The following is a 19,394-nucleotide window of genomic DNA, read 5'->3' on the forward strand; positions in this document are numbered from 1 at the left end:
CTCTTGATGCAAGTGAAAGTGGAGAGTGAAAAAGTTGGCTTAAAGCTAAAGATCATGGCATCCGGTCCCACCACTTCATGGGAAATAGATGGGGAAACAGTGGAAACAGTGTCAGACTTTATTTCTCGGGGCTCCAAAATCACTACAGATGGTGACTGCAGCCATGAAATTAAAAGACGCTTACTCCTTGGAAGGAAAGTTATGACCAACCTAGATAGCATATTCAAAAGCAGAGACATTACTTTGCCAACAAAGGTCCGTCTAGTCAAGGCTATGGTTTTTCCTGTGGTCAGGTATGGATGTGAGAGTTGGACTGTGAAGAAGGCTGAGCGCCGAAGAATTGATGCTTTTGAACTGTGGTGTTGGAGAAGACTCTTGAGAGTCCCTTGGACTGCAAGGAGATCCAACCAGTCCATTCTGAAGGAGATCAGCCCTGGGATTTCTTTGGAAGGAATGATGCTAAAGCTGAAACTCCAGTACTTTGGCCACCTGATGTGAAGAGTTGATTCATTGGAAAAGACCCTGATGCGGGGAGGGATTGGGGGCAGGAGGAGAAGGGGATGACAGAGGATGAGATGGCTGGATGGCATCACTGACTCGATGGACGTGAGTCTCAGTGAACTCCGGGAGTTGGTGATGGGCAGGGAGGCCTGGCGTGCTGTGATTCATGGGGTCGCAAAGAGTCGGACATGACTGAGCAACTGATCTGATCTGATCTTCTTTATACTTAATATCAATGTTCAGTTCAGTCACTCAGTGTGTCTGACTCTTTGTCACTCCATGGATGGACTGCAGCACGCCAGGCTTCCCTGTACATCACCAACTCCCGGAGCTTCCTCAAACTCAGGTCCATGGCGTTGGTGATGTCATCCAACCATCTCATCATCTGTCGTTCCCTTCTCCTCCTGCCTTCAACCTTTCCCAGCATCAAGGTCTTTTCAATGAGCTAGTTCTTCACATCAGGTGGCCAAAGTACTGAAGTTTCAGCTTCATCATCAGTCCTTCCAATTCAGGTCTGACTTCATTTAAGATTGACTGGTGGAATCTCCTTGCAGTCCAGGGGACTCTCAAGAGGCTTCTCCAACACCACAGTTCAAAGGCATCAATTCCTCAGCATTCAGCTTTCTTCACAGACCAACTCTAACATCCATACATTACTACTGGAAAAACCATAGCTTTGACTAGATGGACCTTTGTTGGCAAAGTAATGTCTTTGCTTTTTAATATGCTGTCTAGGTTGGTTATAACCTTTCTTCCAAGGAGTAAGCATATTTTAATTCCATGGCTGCAATCACCATCTACAGCAAGTTTGGAGCTCCCAAAATAAAGTCTCTCATGTTTCCATTGTTTGCCCATCTATTTGCCATGAAGTGATGGGACCGTATGCCATGATCTTAGTTTTATGAATGTTGAGTTTTAAGCCAAGTTTTTCACTCTTCTTTTTCACTTTTATCAAGAGGCTCTTTAGTTCTTTGCTTTCTGCCATAAGGCTGGTGTCATCTGCATATGTGAGGTTATTGATATTTCTCCCAGCAATCATGATTCCAGCTTGTCCTTCACCCAGCCTGGCATTTTGCATGATGTACTCTGCATATAAGTTAAATAAGCAGGGTGAATAACACATAGCCTTGATATACTCCTTTCCTGACTTGAAACCAGTCTGTTGTTCCATGTCCAGTTCTAAGTATTGCTTCTTGACCTGCATACAGATTTCTCAGTTAATACCATAACCTTAAAATATAAGATAAAGACTTCCCTGATGGCTCAGCTGTAGAGAATCCACCTGCAATGCAGGATACCTGGTTTCAATCTCTGGGTAGGGAATATCACCTGAAGAAGGGAATGGCAGCCCACTCCAGTATCCTGCCCAGAAATTCCATGGACACTGGAGCCTGGCGGGCTACAGTCCATAGGGTCATAAGAGTCAGACATGATTTGGCGAGTAAACCACCAATAAGATAAATATGCTGACAGTTTAAAGGGACTAAATTAATTCCCTGAAACATTACTTATTGGTATATCTTCTAGCCACATTAAAGGAAAGATGCATGTATGTAGTGATTTATGTCCAGCATGGTGGAATTCACACTTTTTTCTGGCTTAGTATTCATCTTTGTACCCACTATAATGCTTATCAGGAACTACAACATGCACTGAATAAATATTTGTAGAATACACTAATAAATGAACTCCCTTGTGACTAAAATACTAATCAGAACTAGGGTACTAAATGACCATGATGAGTCAATATTTTAGATTTTATGTTAATGCAAGTACAATCAGAAGTTATGAAATATTTATTCTATATGCCATTTATAAATTCTAGTAAATGGCCCATAAGAATATTCTGCTGTTCTTTTAAACTGGACCCTGTACTAGGAGTACCTTTGGTATTAACATCCTTCCTTCTCTGATCTTATACACGAATACTCTCCTTGTTGCAATATGGCATGTTTTGTTTAGGTGGATGATTACAAATAGGGCAGGGAAAACTTCATAGTTACAGGGACTTATAATGATCTTTTAGGTCTTCCCTTGTGGCTCAGCTGGTAAAGAATCCACCTGGAATACGGGAGACCTGGGTTGGGAAGATCCCTTGGAGAAGGCAAAGGATACCTTGTCCTATATTTTGGTCTGAAGAATTCCATGGACTATATAGTCCATGGGATCGCAAAGAGTCAGACACGACCAAGTGACTTTCACTTTCAATGAACTTTTTGTGTATTTGAGGCAGCTATTACTAATTTGAACTATACCCTTTGCATTTTAAATATATAATCTCTCTTGCTTTCTGTACTGGTAAGAAAAGTGAATCAACAGAGAACTTTCACAGAGTATGGGTTCTACAGTCTCCAGATGTACATGCTTCCCATGAGTATTTTAGCCAGGAATTGACTCACCAGCGCAAAGCCACAAAAACAAAAACATGAGAAGGCAGGGTCCGTGTCATTATGGACGAGGAAAGCCACAGCTATCGATAAAACCAGAAAGCTGAAAAATAAAATTAATGAGCCAGGCATCTAAGGCTAATAATAAGTACCTTGATACACTTGGGATATATAAGGCAAAATCACCAAAGGGAAGATAGCCAAGAGAAAGTGGAGTTGTAAGAAGCAAATGGAGAGAACACTAATTGGAAAAGATACATGCACCCCCAAGTTCATTCATGCACTATTTACAACAGTCAAGCTTTGAAACAAGCTAAGTTGAACTGATGGATGAACAGATAAATGAGGCATAGTGCACAATGGAATATTAGCCATAAAAAGAAAGAAATCTTGCCATTTTTGACAACATGGATGAACCCTGAGAACTCTATGCTAAGTGAAATAAGTTAGAGAAAGTGAAATACTGTAAGAGTCTCACTTGTATGAGGAATCTAACAAAATAAATAAACAAAATCAAGCTAATAAATACAGAAAATGACTCAAGGATGCCAGGAGAGGGGATGCAAATGGGTGGAGGGGGTCAAAAGGTATAAACTGCCAACTATAAAGCAACTGTGACTGGAATGTAGTACACAGCATAGAAACTACAGTCAGTAAGACTGAATTGCATATTTCCAAGGTGCTATATAAGAAACTAGGTCTCAAAGGTTTTCAACATGAGGAAAAAAGAAAAAACAAACAAACAAACTTGTAATCGTGTATGGTTCAGTTTAGTTCAGTTGCTCAGTAGTGTCCGATCTTTGCCACTGCATGAACCAGAGCATGCCAGGCCTCCCTGTCCATCACCAACTCCCAGAGTCCACCCAAACTCATGTCCATTGAGTCGGTGATGCCATCCAATCATCTCATCCTTTTCATCGTTCCCTTCTCCTGCACTCAGTCTTTCCCAGCATCGGGGTCTTTTCAAATGAGTCAACTCTTCGCATCAGGTGGCCAAAGTATTGGAGTTTCAGCTTCAGCATCAGTCCTTCCAATGGACACCCAGGACTGATCTCCTTTAGAATGGACTGGTTGGATCTCCTTGCAGTCCAAGGGACTCTCAAGAGTCTTCTCCAACACCACAGTTCAAAAGCATCAATTCTTCAGCGCTCAGCTTTCTTCACAGTCCAACTCTCACATCCATACATGACCACTGGAAAAACCATAGCCTTGACTAGACAGACCTTCGTTGGCAAAGTAATGTCTCTGCTTTGTAATATGCTGTCTAGGTTGGTCATAACTTTCCTACCAAGGAGTAAGTGTCTTTTAATTTCATGGCTGCAGTCACCATCAGCAGTGAGTTTTGAGCCCAGAAAAATAAAGTCTGACACTGTTTCCCCATCTATTTGTCATGAAGTGATGGGACCAGATGCCATGATCTTCGTTTTCTAAATGTTGAGCTTTAAACCAATTTTTTCACTATCCTCTTTCACTTTCATCAAGAGGCTTTTGAGTTCCTCTTCACGTTCTGCCATAAGGGTGGTGTCATCTGCATATCTGAGGTTATTGATATTTCTCCTGGCAATCTTGATTCCAGCTTGTGCTTCTTCCAGCCCAGTGTTTCTCATGATGTACTCTGCATATAAGTTAAATAAGCAGGCTGACAATATACAGCTTTGACGTACTCCTTTTCCTATTTGGAACCAGTCGGTTGTTCCATGTCCAGTTCTAACTGTTGCTTCCTGACCTGCATACAGGTTTCTCAAGAGGCAGGTCAGGTGGTCTGATTATCTTGGTCATGAAGATCTTTTTTGTACAGTTCTTCTGTGTATTCTTACCACCTCTTCTTAACATCTTCTGCTTCCGTTAGGTCCATACCATTTCTGTCCTTTATTGAGCCCACCTTTGCATGAAATGTTCCCTCGGTATCTCTAATTTTCCTGAAGAGATCTCTAGTCTTTCCCATTCTGTTGTTTTCCTCTATTTCTTTGCATTGATCACTGAGGAAGGCTTTCTTATCTCTCCTTGCTATTCTTTGGAACTCTGCATTCAGATGCTTCTATCTTTCCTTTTCTCCTTTGCTTTTCGCTTCTCTTCTTTTCACAGCTATTTGTAAGGCCTCCCCAGACAGCCATTTTGCGTTTTTGCATTTCTTTTCCATGGGGATGTTCTTGGTCGCTGTCTCCTGTACTTTTATATTCATATTAATAGTTAATTTTATAAAGGAAGAATTTACGGTCATTTTCCTATATATTTACCTAGTATTTGGCAACTGAAATTGATTTACTAGTTTCATTTTTAGCTGATGCATATTGACTATATATATGACATTGTGTCATCTCCAAATAACATTACGCTTGCCTCTTGTCAATATTTACACAAATTTTTATTATTAAATTAGCTCATTTTCCTAGAAATGCTAACTACAGTGGTGACACATATAATCCCTGCATTCTTTTTGATTTTATTTGGGATGCCTCTAGTATGCCACTATTAATATGATATTACATGTTAATTTGTAGGAAATGGTTTACACAGTTTCAGTAGTTTTCAATTATAAAAATCACAAACCTGCTTCTTTTTTAAATAATTATGCTAATAACACATTTGCCTTTGTTGAAATAAACCCTCCTCTGTTAATAGGTTGTATTCCTTAATTTCAATACTTGAATTTACTTGCTAATTTTGTTGTTTGCAACTGTTGTATTTATATACATGTTCTTTTTGGAGTTTTGTTAGTGAGGTTTTTATACTGAGGTTTGCTAGCTATACAAAATGAAGGGGGAAACATTCTGTCTTTCTACTCGGGAACAATTTTTAAAACATAAGAATTATCTGTGCTATGAAAGACTGTTTAAATGACACCAGTTTTAATAGCTCTTTTACTATGTTTTTACTTCTTCCTCTTTGGTTGTACGCTTAGAGAAATGGTTCTCAAAGTGTGACCATGGACAAGAGATACTGGGACCACCTGGGAGATGTTAGAATCATCAGTTCTTGGACTCCACTTCAGACCTACTGAAAGCCTGGGCTTGAGGGTCACAATCTGCATTTTAAAAAGTCCTGCAGGTGATTTTGATACATACTTAAGTTTGAGAACTATTGCCTTAGATTGCCTACCCTTCAGCAGGGGTTCCCAATGTCCTGAATCTAATCTGTAACGATCTAAGGTGGAGCTGACATAATAATAACAGAAATAAAGTACACAATAAATGTGATGTGCGTCAATCACTCTGAAACTACCACCCCCACCTAACCCCCGAAAAAGTGGCTTCCACGAAACCGGTCCCTGGTGCCAAAAAAATGTTGGGCACCGCTGCCATTCAGCGTATTTCACTTTTTCCATTTAGATGGGCAATACTCAATTTCTTCCACATTGTAAAGTTTACTGGCACAGATGCACATGATTTACTCTTATAACCATTAAAATATTTTCCATAACTGTGGCTGTATTTTTAGATTTATTATGCTATGTGTTTATTTCCTTTTGTTTAAAAAAAAAACACACACACACACAAAAACCTTGGCGAGAGAAGTGGGCAAGATAGTGCAGGGGGCGTTTTCAGTAGTCACCCGCCCGCCATCCCCTCCTCAAGGAATACAGCTTTCGACAATCACTAATGAATAGATAGTACCTTCGCCGAGTCAGGGAGTCCAGCGGAGAAGTTCCAGCACAGCAAAATATCCAAGAACAGATCCACTGAAGGGGGTGAGAACACTTTTCCTTTACTGGCATGGCCACTCCCCCAGCGTGGCCCAGCTCAGTTGCAAAAAAGGCTCCATTCAGTCCCAGATTTCCCTCAGCATCAGGATGGAGTGTTTAGCTTCCTGTGCCTCGCAGGATGCTGCCGCAGAGGCCACTTCTTTCTCATCTCACTTGGAGCACAGAGGGTCTCAACACCAGTTTGGTGGGGAGTGGGTGGCAGAGGCTGGGAGCAGGTAGGAGAGAGAAGGCCTCACAGTCACTGGGGCATTTTGAGCGACTGATCTGATCTGATCTGATCTGAGGGGCGATGGAGCCTACAGATCAACGCAGAGATTCCTCCAGGAGCATGGCCCCTGAGCTGCTTCTGGAAGCCTACACTGATGATTTTAGCAGGCAACTGACCCACCTGGTGCCCACACAGGTTTGTGGGCCTCCTTCCTCCCCACCTCCTGGCTGGCACTCCGTGCACGTGCCCTGTGCGTGCTGCATGCCGTGCGTGCGTCCCACGTGGGACAGCAAGCCGAGAGCAGGTGAGCATCTCCAGATGGCAGGCTAACTTCAGGTGACTAGAGGAAGGTTCTAAATGTGAGCATTTGGGGATTCTGCCCTAAGGAAAACACAGGTGGCGCTCAGCACCCAGCCAGGCTTTGGGGAATGAGAGAAAGCAATCCTAAAACTGCCTCTCCCCTACCTTCTCCAAGAGGGAAGGAGAGGTGGGGAGTTCATGTATCTATAGAAAAGAGCCTAGAGAGCTTCGGGATCTCTAGCTGGGCTGACAAGGTGTTTCTCTCTCCAGCCTGGTTAATTAAGACTGGAGAAATTGACAGCTTTTTAAAATGCAGACTACAGATCTATTTAAAAAATATATTTAGTATTTATTTTGCTGTCCTGGGTATTAGTTGCGACATGCGAAATCTTTAACTTATGGCATGAGAACTCTTAGCTGCAGTAGGTGTGATCAAGCTCCCTGATCAGAAATCAAATCCATGACCACTGCACTGGGAGCTTGGAGTCTTTAGTCAGTCGACCACCAGGGAAGTCCCAAGACTATGGCTCTTGAGGCTGCCCTGTAACCTGGCTGCAGTCCCTCTTAGCTATGGTGACAGGGTCCTATTTGCTTAGGGATCCAGAAGAAGACACGCTCATCCTTGCACCAGAGGAGGCCCACTTACATCTTTCCTATTGTCCCCTGAAGATACTGAAGCTGCCTGTAACTCAGTATAATTCCAGCCCCTCTCAACTATTTCCGTCTGCAAGTGTTTCCACATTCTGAGGTTTATACTTACCAAGAGTCATCTGTGTGGTTTCCAACACTGTTTATGCCAATTTTAGTCTTTATTATAATTATATAATTTAATTACCTATTATAGCAATGGAAAATATAATTACAAAAAGAGCCTTTGTTTTATATATGAAAACAAAGATGATTTGGGAAGATTGGATATAAATGCAGTTGTGAAACTGCCATAGAATTATATGTTCTTTGCCATAGAATTATATGTAAGAGAGAGCATTATAAAAGATTTTTGAAACTATTGTAAAAATCTAAAAGGATTTTATACTCAGATTGCTTCACAAGTATCTTTTGGGTCTTTGTTCCACTTAAAAGAATCTAAAAATGGAAATAACAGATGGTTTATTATGGAGTGTGATTTATACAAGCAAACTTTGTAGAACCCCCATTGATGACCGACATTCAAAGAAATGACAGTAGCTGGGCCTTTAAGAAAAAATTGGCCAATTCAATTATTTTTATAGATTTTAGGTTAAAATGAAATATCCAAAGCTATATGGATCATTTTTATCAGACTTGTTTTACCTTTCTATTAATGTCTAACTTCACCTCTAGTAGAAGACCTTCTGCTATACATAAATTGGACTACTTCATTTCCTGACTGTATTCACTGAATCATTCAATGGCCTCTCTTAAAAAACAAAGACCACATCTTGGCTTTGAAGCCTCTTTAAGACACAGGAGCAGCCATTTATGCTATTGTCTTTTTTGTTATTCATTCCCAGCTTCTCTCTTTATGTTCCAGGCACACTGACCTTGTAGGTCAGAACACACCAGGCCATTTGTCTCCTCAGGCTCTTCACATACAGTTATACCTGCTTGGTATGCACTTTCCATCTATTTGGTGTCCACCTGACTTACATGTATTCCTTAGATCCCCTCTTATATGTATCTTATTTATACTGACCTTCTTTTACTATGAGAACTAAATTTGTCCCTTATTCTAGCTCTTGGCAACTTTTCTTGTCTTTCACAGTGTATATCACAATTCACCCCCCAAAGTTGTATTTGTGCATTTTTTAAATACTTCTACTATTGAGCTCGGGATTTTAATAATGAGGTAATCTGTCTCTTTTATTCATTTCTACAACTCCAGGGCCTGACCAAAAAAAAAAAAAAAAGATACTTTTTTTTAATAAGCAAATGAATGAAGAATCAACAACGAGGGTGAAACTAATGGCATATATGAATTTGATGTTATCCAGTAGATGAAAAATTTTCTAACTGTAAGTTCTGAGATTATCTATAGTCATTAAAGTACAAAATCAGACTAAAAGGTAGCAACTATCAGTTTTTCTTAGTAATTTTCATCATCTGTATTTCTAATACCCAGATGATAAATCTCTCATGACAATTCTGTCTCACCTCACAGTATTGTAAGTTTAGTGATTACATAGACTTCTTCTATCCTTTTCACTGCCAATCCTCAAACAGTATCTAGCACAAGAAGATAATTAATAAAGAAGCTTTTATTTAAGGATCACCACTATAGATGAATACCTATTTTCAGAGTTAACCGTGACTTCAGAATTATTTCCACTGTTCTGGCTAAAAGTGAAAGGCATTACAAAGAAAAAATTAGGAGAAAGTGGCTAGTTATTTACCAATTTCCCCTTTTCATCTTGGGCAAACAGAATTCCTTTCCGAACAGTTGTGTGCATGCTAAGTTGCTTCACTCACATCCAACTCTGTGCGAACCAATGGACTATAGCCCACCAGGCTCCTCTTTCCATGGGATTCTCCAGGCAAGAATTCTGGAGTGGGTTCCTGTGCCCTCCTCCAGGGGATCTTTTCAACCCAGGGATCAAACGTGCGTTTCTTACATCTAACCTGCGTAGGCAGGTGAGTTCTTTACCACTAGTGCCACCTGGGAAGCCCGTCCTTACAATTAGGTGTAACTGATTAGGATACAGCCAGTGGGTTTTAAGCTGAACATCTTCCAGCCCTGGTCCATTTTAAAAGAAAAGCACTCACAAATGTCAATATTTCATTCTCTTTTATCACCCAGTTGTTGAATAGAGAGGACTCTGTATCTAGAGGAGGGTAGAGCCATAATGGCACCCCCTCCAGTACTCTTACCTGGAGAGTCCCATGGACGGAGGAGCCTGGTAGGCTGCAGTCCACGGGGTCGCTAGGAGTCGGACACAACTAAGCGACTTCACTTTCACTTTTCACTTTCATGCATTGGAGAAGGAAATGGTAACCCACTCCAGTGTTCTTGCCTGGAGAATCCCAGGGACGGTGGAGCCTGGTGGGCTGCCGTCTATGGGGTCGCTAGGAGTCAGACACGACTGAAGCGACTTAGCAGCAGCAGCAGCAGCAATGACTTGAGGTACATGATTCAGTTATTTTTGTTGTCTGCTGGATTTACTCACCGGGGCAGAGGATCATAAGTTGATAAATAGAACTCATTGAGTGAAAGCCAGAACTTGAACTCTATAAGGTCTCCTGGTCTGATTTGACACTGAGTGTTGATCCTCTGTCTTGCTGGGACAGACGCAAATATTTCAGGCAAGAATGCTTTCCCTCTTTTCACACCTCTCCTTCCCATGTCATATTCAGTGAAAGAGGCTGCAAGTTAAATAGAACAGCACTCTTCTAAAGAAAACAATCAAAAGCTGCCTTGTTTAGTTCTGTGTTACCTTAATATCATATATGAGTGCCATTGCATATTATTTTATACTTTTATTAGGCCCTAAACCTTGCATTTCAACTTTAGTACTTCAGTATTTCTAGCAATTGCCTATGTAATGTGAGACAGAGTTCTAACAAAATTTCCTCTCCCTAGGAAGCTAGTGTCTGAACACATATCAACTGAGCACCATTATTTTTCCAATGAGATTTCAGGCTACATCCATTCTGTCAAGTTTCTGTATGTGTCTCTCTGCTTTTCCATTGAGTTCTTCATCTACTCATTCATTACATTATTTTATTATAATTATGCAATTCATTTGTAGCATGTCTAATTTGGTAAAATAGTTCTTTCTTCTTATTAAGATGTAATGAGCTACTTTGTTACATATATTTTGGAAAAAGTTTTTCAAATTTTTCATACAAATCCAGCTCTAATTTTGATTAGTTATAGGTTAAAGGTATACATTAATGTGCAATATTATATTAAGCTATCTCATCTAAGAATAGAAACTATCTCTATTTATTCTCATCTTTTATGTCTTGTAGAGAGTTTTAACATTTCTATTTGTAGGTTTTGCATGCTACTGCTGCTGCTGCTAAGTCACTTCAGTCGTGTCTGACTCTGTGCGACCCCATAGACGGCAGCCCATTAAGCTCCTCTGTCCCTGGGATTCTCCAGGCAAGAACACTGGAGTGGGTTGCCATTTCCTTCTCCAATGCGTTAAAGTAAAAAGTGAAAGTGAAGTCGCTCAGTCGTGTCCGACTCTTAGCGACCCCATGGACTCCAGCCTACCAGGCTCCTTCGTCCATGGATTTTCCAAGCAAGAGTACTGGAGTGGGGTGCCATTGCCTTCTCCGGTAGGTTTTGTATATTCTTTATCAATTTCTAGATACTTCCCATTTTTGCTTGCTGTTTTTGTAAATGTGTTGATTATTGCTTATATAATGAAATACTATTGAATAAATTTATTTTATATTTAGTAACTTTGCTACACTCCCTTATTTAGTCTTAATATATTTTCAGTTAGGATATTACTTTTTGTCTTTACGGAGGGATTTTTGGTCTTTATCATTCTATATTATTTGCAGTTCTCTTTACAATATTTTTAAAACATCAGTTTTGCAGTAGATTTGATTATTTCCAATAATCAAGTTTTATTTCATTAACATACTCTTTTTTGCTCTTGTTATTCTTTGTCCTGTCATTTCTATTACAGTTTTTTCTTCTCATTTCTTTAGGTTTTAGCTATTTCCCGTTTTCCAACATCTTGAATTTTGTAATTAATATTTTTTTCTTAATATCAAAGTTTCTCAGCCTCAGCTGTATTGACATGTTGAACTATGTGGTTCTTTCTTGTGCATTTGGGGGGCTGTTCTATGAAATGGGAATGTTTAGCAGCATTCCTATCTTCTATCCATTAGCTGGCAAGAGCAATACTCTCTCACCCATGACAAGCAAATGTGTGTCCAAACATTGCCACATGTCTCCTGTGATGGAAGAGAAATAATTTCTGTTGAAGACCACTGAAGATTCATCAGAGGCATATAACAAATTGACAACTGTTTACCAAAAAAAAAAAAACTACTGAACCTAAGATAAGAATGCTGGCAATCTGATGTTTCAATCTTGAGCTGCTACCTCACACTTCAGTTCCATCAGTGCAATAGTTCTAGCGGGGTTGGGCACACTAAGAAAGCAAGCGACTTTACTGTCGGGGGAGCCAGCATGATTTGGAGTGGAAGCTAGAGAAATTCCATTACCCAGAGAGTTATCTAAAATAATAGTCATCTCAGTGGCAAATGTAGCAGCTTGCCTAAGTTTGCAAAACTGATTAAGGCAAGCAGCTAACCAGGCAACTAGCCCTATTTTCAATAGGAGACCTTGGGAATGATGCAGCCATAACGGGCCTCAATGCTGCAGCTGCTTAGTTGGTTCAGTCATGTCCGACTCTGTGCAAACCTATGGCTGTAACCTGCCATTCCTCCATCTGTGGAATTCTCCAGGCAAGAACACTGGAGTGATTGCCATGCCCTTCTCCAGGGGATCTTCGCAACCCAGGGATTGAACCCAGGTCTCCTGCATTGAAGGCGGATTCTTTACCATCTAAGCCACCAGGGAAGCCCCATGGGCCTCGATAGGTTGCCACATACTCCTTGCTGTCTGAAACACTAAATGCATGGTTGTATATATGTGCAGGACAGGTGAAAGAGGGTTGCATCTGTGTTCAGGACAGAGTAACACAGGCCCTAGTTATCTACACATCCTTGGCTAAGTGAGAAGCCTTGTACGTGAGCACAAGACATAAAAGGGCCAACAGACATTAAAAGCTGAATTAGATTTATAACTGCCTGAAGTTTGTATGCATTCCCCAATGAACATACAGCAGCAAAGGGATGAAAACCTACTGTCTCAAGGGGTTTAAACACAAACTTTGGTCATTCATACTGACATAGGAACAATCCTCAGAAGCCAGTGTTAATATAAAAGCAAAAGGAAACACAAAAATTCAGAGGCAGCAGTATATTCATACACTAGAAGGGAGAACAGCTCCATATAATTAGTTCTGGGAACTCCCTAAACAAACACAGGAACAACCATAACCCCTGTGGGCGAATGCAAATCCACAGCTGTTAAATATGTTGTAATCTCTAGTTTCCAACCAAATATTCACAAACACGCAGAGGAATGGGCAAGTGTAACACATACTTTCGAAAAAAGCAAACAATGTCTCTGATGGATTCTAGATGTTGGACTTAGCAGACAAAGACTTCAAAACAGTATTATATGTATTTTGATGTATTATATCAAATTATGATGTATTATAAATACATCAAAGAACTAACATAAACTATGCTTAAATAATAAATGAAAATATAACGATGACTATTCAAATAGAAAATGCCAATTAAAGGCCTAAAAATACAAAAAAAAAAAATAACCAAATAGAAATCCTTGAGTTAAAAAGTATACTAACTGAAATAAAAAAATTTAATTACAGGGACTTAAAAGAGTAACATTATTCATAATATCCAGGACTGGAAACAATCTAAATCTACATCAATTTGTGAAGAGATAGACAATATATTATAAGTCCATACAATGGGATACTTACTACTCAGCAATACAAAGAATACAGTATTTCATGTAGTTCATATAAGTGAACCTCAAAACATTATGTGAAGTGAAAGAAACCAAATGCAAAAGACTATATATCATATTATTTCTTTCATATGAACTATCCATAAAGGGCAAACCTTAGAAAGATTAGTTGTTGTTTGGAGCTAGGGTAAGGACTCAGAATTGACTACATGTGGGCATGAAGATTCTTGCCTTGCTGATAAAAACATTTTAAAATGAGACAGATTTATTAAAATCATTAAAAGGTTTACTTAAAATGAGTGAATTAGGTCAGTAAAGATGTTAAAATATTGCTATTCACATTCATATCAAATATAAACAGGATTTTTATGGATCAAATGCATTACATTTTTCTTGAAAAAAATAATTATTATCATACTATAGTAACAATTGTATACTTAGCCTTCATTATGCATCATTATATGAGGCTCTTTACATGTATAATCCCATTATTTATTACTATGAGGGAGAAAATAATAACCATCATGACACAGGTAAATTGATGGAAACTAGGAAGAGAAAAAAATTGTTAAAGAACTCTTACCAAGGTAGCTTGACTCCTAAGTTCATGGACTCAACCAATACTTTCGATAGTTTGCTATTTGTGTTTGTGTGTGTGTGAGTGTGTGTGTGCACATGCACATCCATAAGAGAGAAATGAGACATGACGTAAATTAATATTGGGCGACTATGTTCAATAAAATGTAATGCTGTAGATATATATTTTAAGACGTCATAAGTCTGGGTAATATATAAATACATGTAAAATCACTGTTAACTTTATTAATTCCTTAGGGATTGAAATTTCAATAACTGTTTCAATTGCCAAATGATATTTTAATTTCAGTCTCAAAGTTATCAAGAAATTAAGACAAACATTAGTTTTTTACTAATTAACCACTTGAGAATACTAACAGCATTTTTCTTAGACTTTAAAGTAAATCATAATTTTAAAAATAATGTCTATAAATAGAAAATATATTGTGATATTGTAATATAGATTTCAAAATAAGATAACGATGCATTCTTGTCACACTTTTAGAATGTGAAACTTATAACCTTATAAACCATTTTATAAACCTTATAAAGCATTTTAAGCTTAATTTTACTAAACAATTATCAAACAATTACATATAGTTTCTTTCCTTTGTTTAGCACATGAAAAATCTATCACTGATTCTCTGATTTTAAATAAATTCAGAAGTTTTACTACTATTACCCATTAGAAGAGGTGTTTTGCTGACACAAAGGTAAAATAAATTACTTATAAGCAGTAAATCTTCGTAAATAAGAGTTTATGTCAGTGATTATGCAGAACTGGTTAAAAAAAAAAAGAATGTTTAGTGGAAAATCTTACCACGCCAATGGAAAAATAATTATTGATGATACTGTAAGGCACTGGGTCTCCCTTCTCATCTTTGTCATTAGGTATGACTTCAAACTTCCACCTGTCCAACATGACTTCTGTGCTGTTTTCAATGTCTTTTAAGATTTTCATCAAATTCTCACCTTCATAACCTAATGAAAAAAAATTTTATCTTGAGAAAAAATATAACCAAACAATAAAAGCTATTACTTATATTTAAGTGTGTGAATGCTTGATTCATTCTAAAGTTAAATAATGCATTTCAAAGCAAATTTAATGCAAGTTGAAGAATTAAGACCAATCTTATTATACTCATATCAATATTTTATCTGTAGCTTTAATTTACAACTCATATTTCTCTCCTGTGGTACAAATTCTTAATATAGCCACTGCGTGCCTCTCACAAAACTTTTTATCAATATGTTCAAAATGGAATTGATGATCTGTTTGGGTATCATCCTCCTGTGAATTCTGCCTCCCAAAGATGACACCCTCCACCCACTTGCTAAAATAAAAGTTCTTGCTGCCATGTTGAACTTGTCCTCTGCTTCTACTCTCTCTGCAGGCTTTACATTTGATAATACTTTTTCCCAGAAGCCACCCTCCCAAAATGATAGATTTTACACAGGACCATAACATACAGTTTTCAAAACCAGCCATAGCATAGAACTAGTATATTGCACTATAATTATTTACATCTTTCTCCTTAGATGTTCCTTTTCCCAGATGTACCCTCCAATAATGCTCAACAAATCCATTTTTAAATAAATCTACTATAGATAGTAACCATGGCCTGAAAGTTATTGCTTAATATTATATTTTCTCTTAAATGGACCTTTAGTTATGTAACATTGTAGTTAATTAGGGGCGTAGCCTAACCCTGGCTGTGTTATTTACTGAAGTGTTTGCTTTTAACATTCTAAATAGCTTCTTTCTCCATAAAAACTTAGCTTTGGTGTGAGAATGAAGTGAGGAAAAAAGAGAAAATACATAAAGGGTCTTAGTCTATGAGGCAAAAGAACAGAAAGTTGTCAACAACAATACTGATGATGAAATTAGGATGTCAAATGTTATACTAAGTTAAATAATGTATCTCTAACTCTAATACACACAGATTCTTGAAATGATGTTTTGAGTTGGACAACATTTTCATAGATGTTTTCTGTGTCCAACTCAGGTTTATATTTTAATAATTTATCTGTTGAATAAGTATATGCCAGAGGCTATGAGTCCTCATTAGAGGTGTTAACATACATACACTTAAAAAAAATGAATTGGATTAAAAGAAAAAAGAATAGGTACCATAATATGCCAACATTCTCTAAAGACAAATAAATTATATTTATGGTGTATTTGTTGAATTAACTATTAGAGAATTAATTATTAACCAGAAATCAGGAATATTCATCCTGGAACCTACATCTCTTATCATACACGGGTCTAAAAAAATAATTTTGAACTATTCAACACACACAGCAAAGAGTACAATAAACTGTGATTACACTGACATAAACATTAAAGGAAATAATAGATGTCATATCATATTTATAGCATAATTCAAAATTGATGAACATATTTAAAATGTATAGAATAGTACTCAGTGATTAAAAAATGAATTGTTTTCACTGCAAGGCAACAAAAATTAAGTGTACTTATTTTTCAGATCTTCTTAATAGTTCTACGCTCATTCTCAATATTTATTTCCTTGTTAAATTTCTTTTAAAGCTCCCAATTATATATATATATACATATATATATATTCCACATTGAATGGAATAAAAGGAGTTTATATTCATATATTTTCCAAATTCTATTCTTATTTGAAAATAAGTTTGATGGTTTTAGATATAAATAATTTACATATATTAAACTAATATTATATAATATAGTATGAAAATATACACACACTCAGCATAAATATAAGTAAATGATAATGCTTTAAACAAACATTGAGCTTCTTTTCAGCTACAGCTTATGTTAATAGAAACAGGAATGGAACTGATGAGGAAAGAACACAACAGAATTTAATTTAATGAAAGTATTAATAAAATGAGATTAAGTAGGGTCAATCAACTTAAATTCTTTAGCACTGGAAATGTTCTCAAAGTTTTTATGGGTAAGTATGAAAAAGGCTGGGCTTCCCTGGTGGATCAGATGGTAAAGAATTTGCCTGCAATGCAGAAGACCTGGGTTTGATCCCTGGGTCTGGAAGATACCCTGGATAAGGAAATAGCAACACTCTCTAGTATTCTTGCCTGGAGAATTACATGGACAGAGAAGCCTGGCAGGCTACAGTAAACTGGGTTGCAAAGAGTTGGACATGACTGAGCGACTAACATACACATGAAAAAGGCCGGTATCAATCAGTCTTCTAGCCAAATAAAAATGGAAAGATAGAGGCAATAAATCTATTTTGAGAATCATACATGAAGTTCAGTATTAATTCACAAAGGTGAAGAACTCCAAATTGTTGTTCTCCACTTAACAAATATCTATGCCCTACATGTTTGTATTTATTTGTGCTCAAGCTTGTTAAATAATGATTCATAACTATAAATAGCATTCCTGAACTCAGTAAGATTATATTTTTTAAAAAAGAAAAACTTACAAATAAGCAAACAAAAGCTTGCTCTAGAAAAGAATGATGATACTTTGTTTCTATTATTTTGATTTAAAGCCTATAATCACTCTAGGCTAAGAAATCAAATGAAAACATAATTAGTATTTATCTTCCATTTAATGATATGATGTTATCATAATAACTGAATCTATCTAAAAAGTCATTTTTACAAATGTAAGATCACATGAAGAAAAGCAATATCTAAAAAGTCATTTTTACAAATTTAAAATCACATGAAGAAAACATTTGTAAGAGTGTGTTGCATCTAAAACTCTGTCTCTTACTCCCTTACTCTTCACAGTATTTTTTCTTGCAATAATTTTCAGAATTTTGTTTGAGGGATTAAGTATTGCCAGAAAAAACTGCAAAGGAAATGAAAATAAAGTATTTTTTCAAATGCCCTGAGAAGTCCTACATGTGTACATTTTATATTTTTCAAAATTTGCAATACATTCATAAAAATTAAACTTCCCAGTCAATAGATTCCAGTGACATTAAGTGAACCAAATGATTATTAGTCAAATGAAGTAATTTCTTTCCCAAATGTTAAGTATAATGATAATTAGTACAATTACAAGAAGGGCTCAGACACTGGGCAAATAACTTGATATCTAGGGTGTAAGAACCCACAAGGTAGGGTTCTTAGTGCAAAATGTCAGTCACTCAGTCATGTCTGACTCTTTGAGATCCTATGGACCATGGCCCACCAGGCTCCTCTGTCCGCGAGACTCTCCAGGCAAGAATAATGGAATGAGTTGTCCAGGAGATCCTCCCAACTCAGGGGTCAAACCTGTGTCTCTTCTGTCTCCTGCACTGGCAAGTGGGTTCCTTACCACTAGTGCCATCTCCAACTATTTTCTTCAGGTTCTGATGAAGAATCTGAAGCACACAGTTTTAAGCAACTTGCTCAAAGTTAGACACCTGACAAGAAATAATTCACACCACTTCAGAGTGTGTGTCTTTATTAGTAAACTCTATCAAATGGCACCCTCATTTTCCTAACTGCTCATCTTGAGCATCTTGCAGTGCCCCCTTAATAGCCCACTTTCACCAAAGCCCCCACCCAATCCATGGGCAAGCTGTATCAGCCTATCCCTGAAAATGTCAGTGTGTCCACTTGCTTCATTAGCATGACCACTGCCCTAGCTTGGTCTGTTCATCCTCTAATTTCAATGGTAATACAAGTTCTGATCTCTAAAACTATGCTTCCCCACATCTCCATATTTTCTTAGCTTTTTTTATGTCCCCAAATTAACTTATTTTGAAAACATAAATGTCATTGTGTCACTCTGCTTTTGAAACTCTTCCAAAGTTTTGCTATGTGCTTCAATAACATAAGTTTCTACCATGACCACCAAGACCTACCTAATCTGCTCTTACTTCTCTCTCCAACATCATACTATTCCCACCTCCCTCCTGAGGCCATACCTATCGGTCACCCAACAATCTCTTAGAGTTACATCATCACTTTTCCTTCATTCCTCTCAATACAGAGAGCGCTTTCTTTTTCTGCATATTTTAAACCCAGCTTAAATGTTACTTCCTAAAGGACATCTTCTTGACTATATAGCTGAATAGTTTCCCTCTGTGTCTTGCTGTGCTAAGTCGCCTCAGTCATGTTTGACTCTTTGCAACCCTATGGACCATAGCCCAACAGGCTCTTCTATCCATAGGATTCTCCAAGCAAGAATACTGAAGTGAGCTGCCATGCCCTCCTCCAGGGGAGTTTCCCTGTATTATTCTCTAAAAATACATTCTGATTCTTTTA

General features: G+C 37.7%; 1 protein-coding gene across 7 annotated transcripts in view; it reads right to left on the bottom strand.

The window, feature by feature from the left end:
- Positions 1-19,394, bottom strand: part of DGKB (diacylglycerol kinase beta) — an 869,212-nt gene that overhangs the window by 473,392 nt on the left and 376,426 nt on the right. For all 7 annotated transcript variants that reach the window (XM_061413599.1, XM_061413603.1, XM_061413600.1 and 4 more), the window contains one exon: positions 14,998-15,158. In XM_061413599.1, the coding sequence (XP_061269583.1) occupies positions 14,998-15,158 (161 nt within the window). The remainder of the gene's footprint in view (positions 1-14,997; positions 15,159-19,394) is intronic.

This window comes from Bos javanicus, chromosome 4 (assembly GCF_032452875.1).
Source record: "Bos javanicus breed banteng chromosome 4, ARS-OSU_banteng_1.0, whole genome shotgun sequence".
Lineage (NCBI taxonomy): Eukaryota > Metazoa > Chordata > Mammalia > Artiodactyla > Bovidae > Bos > Bos javanicus.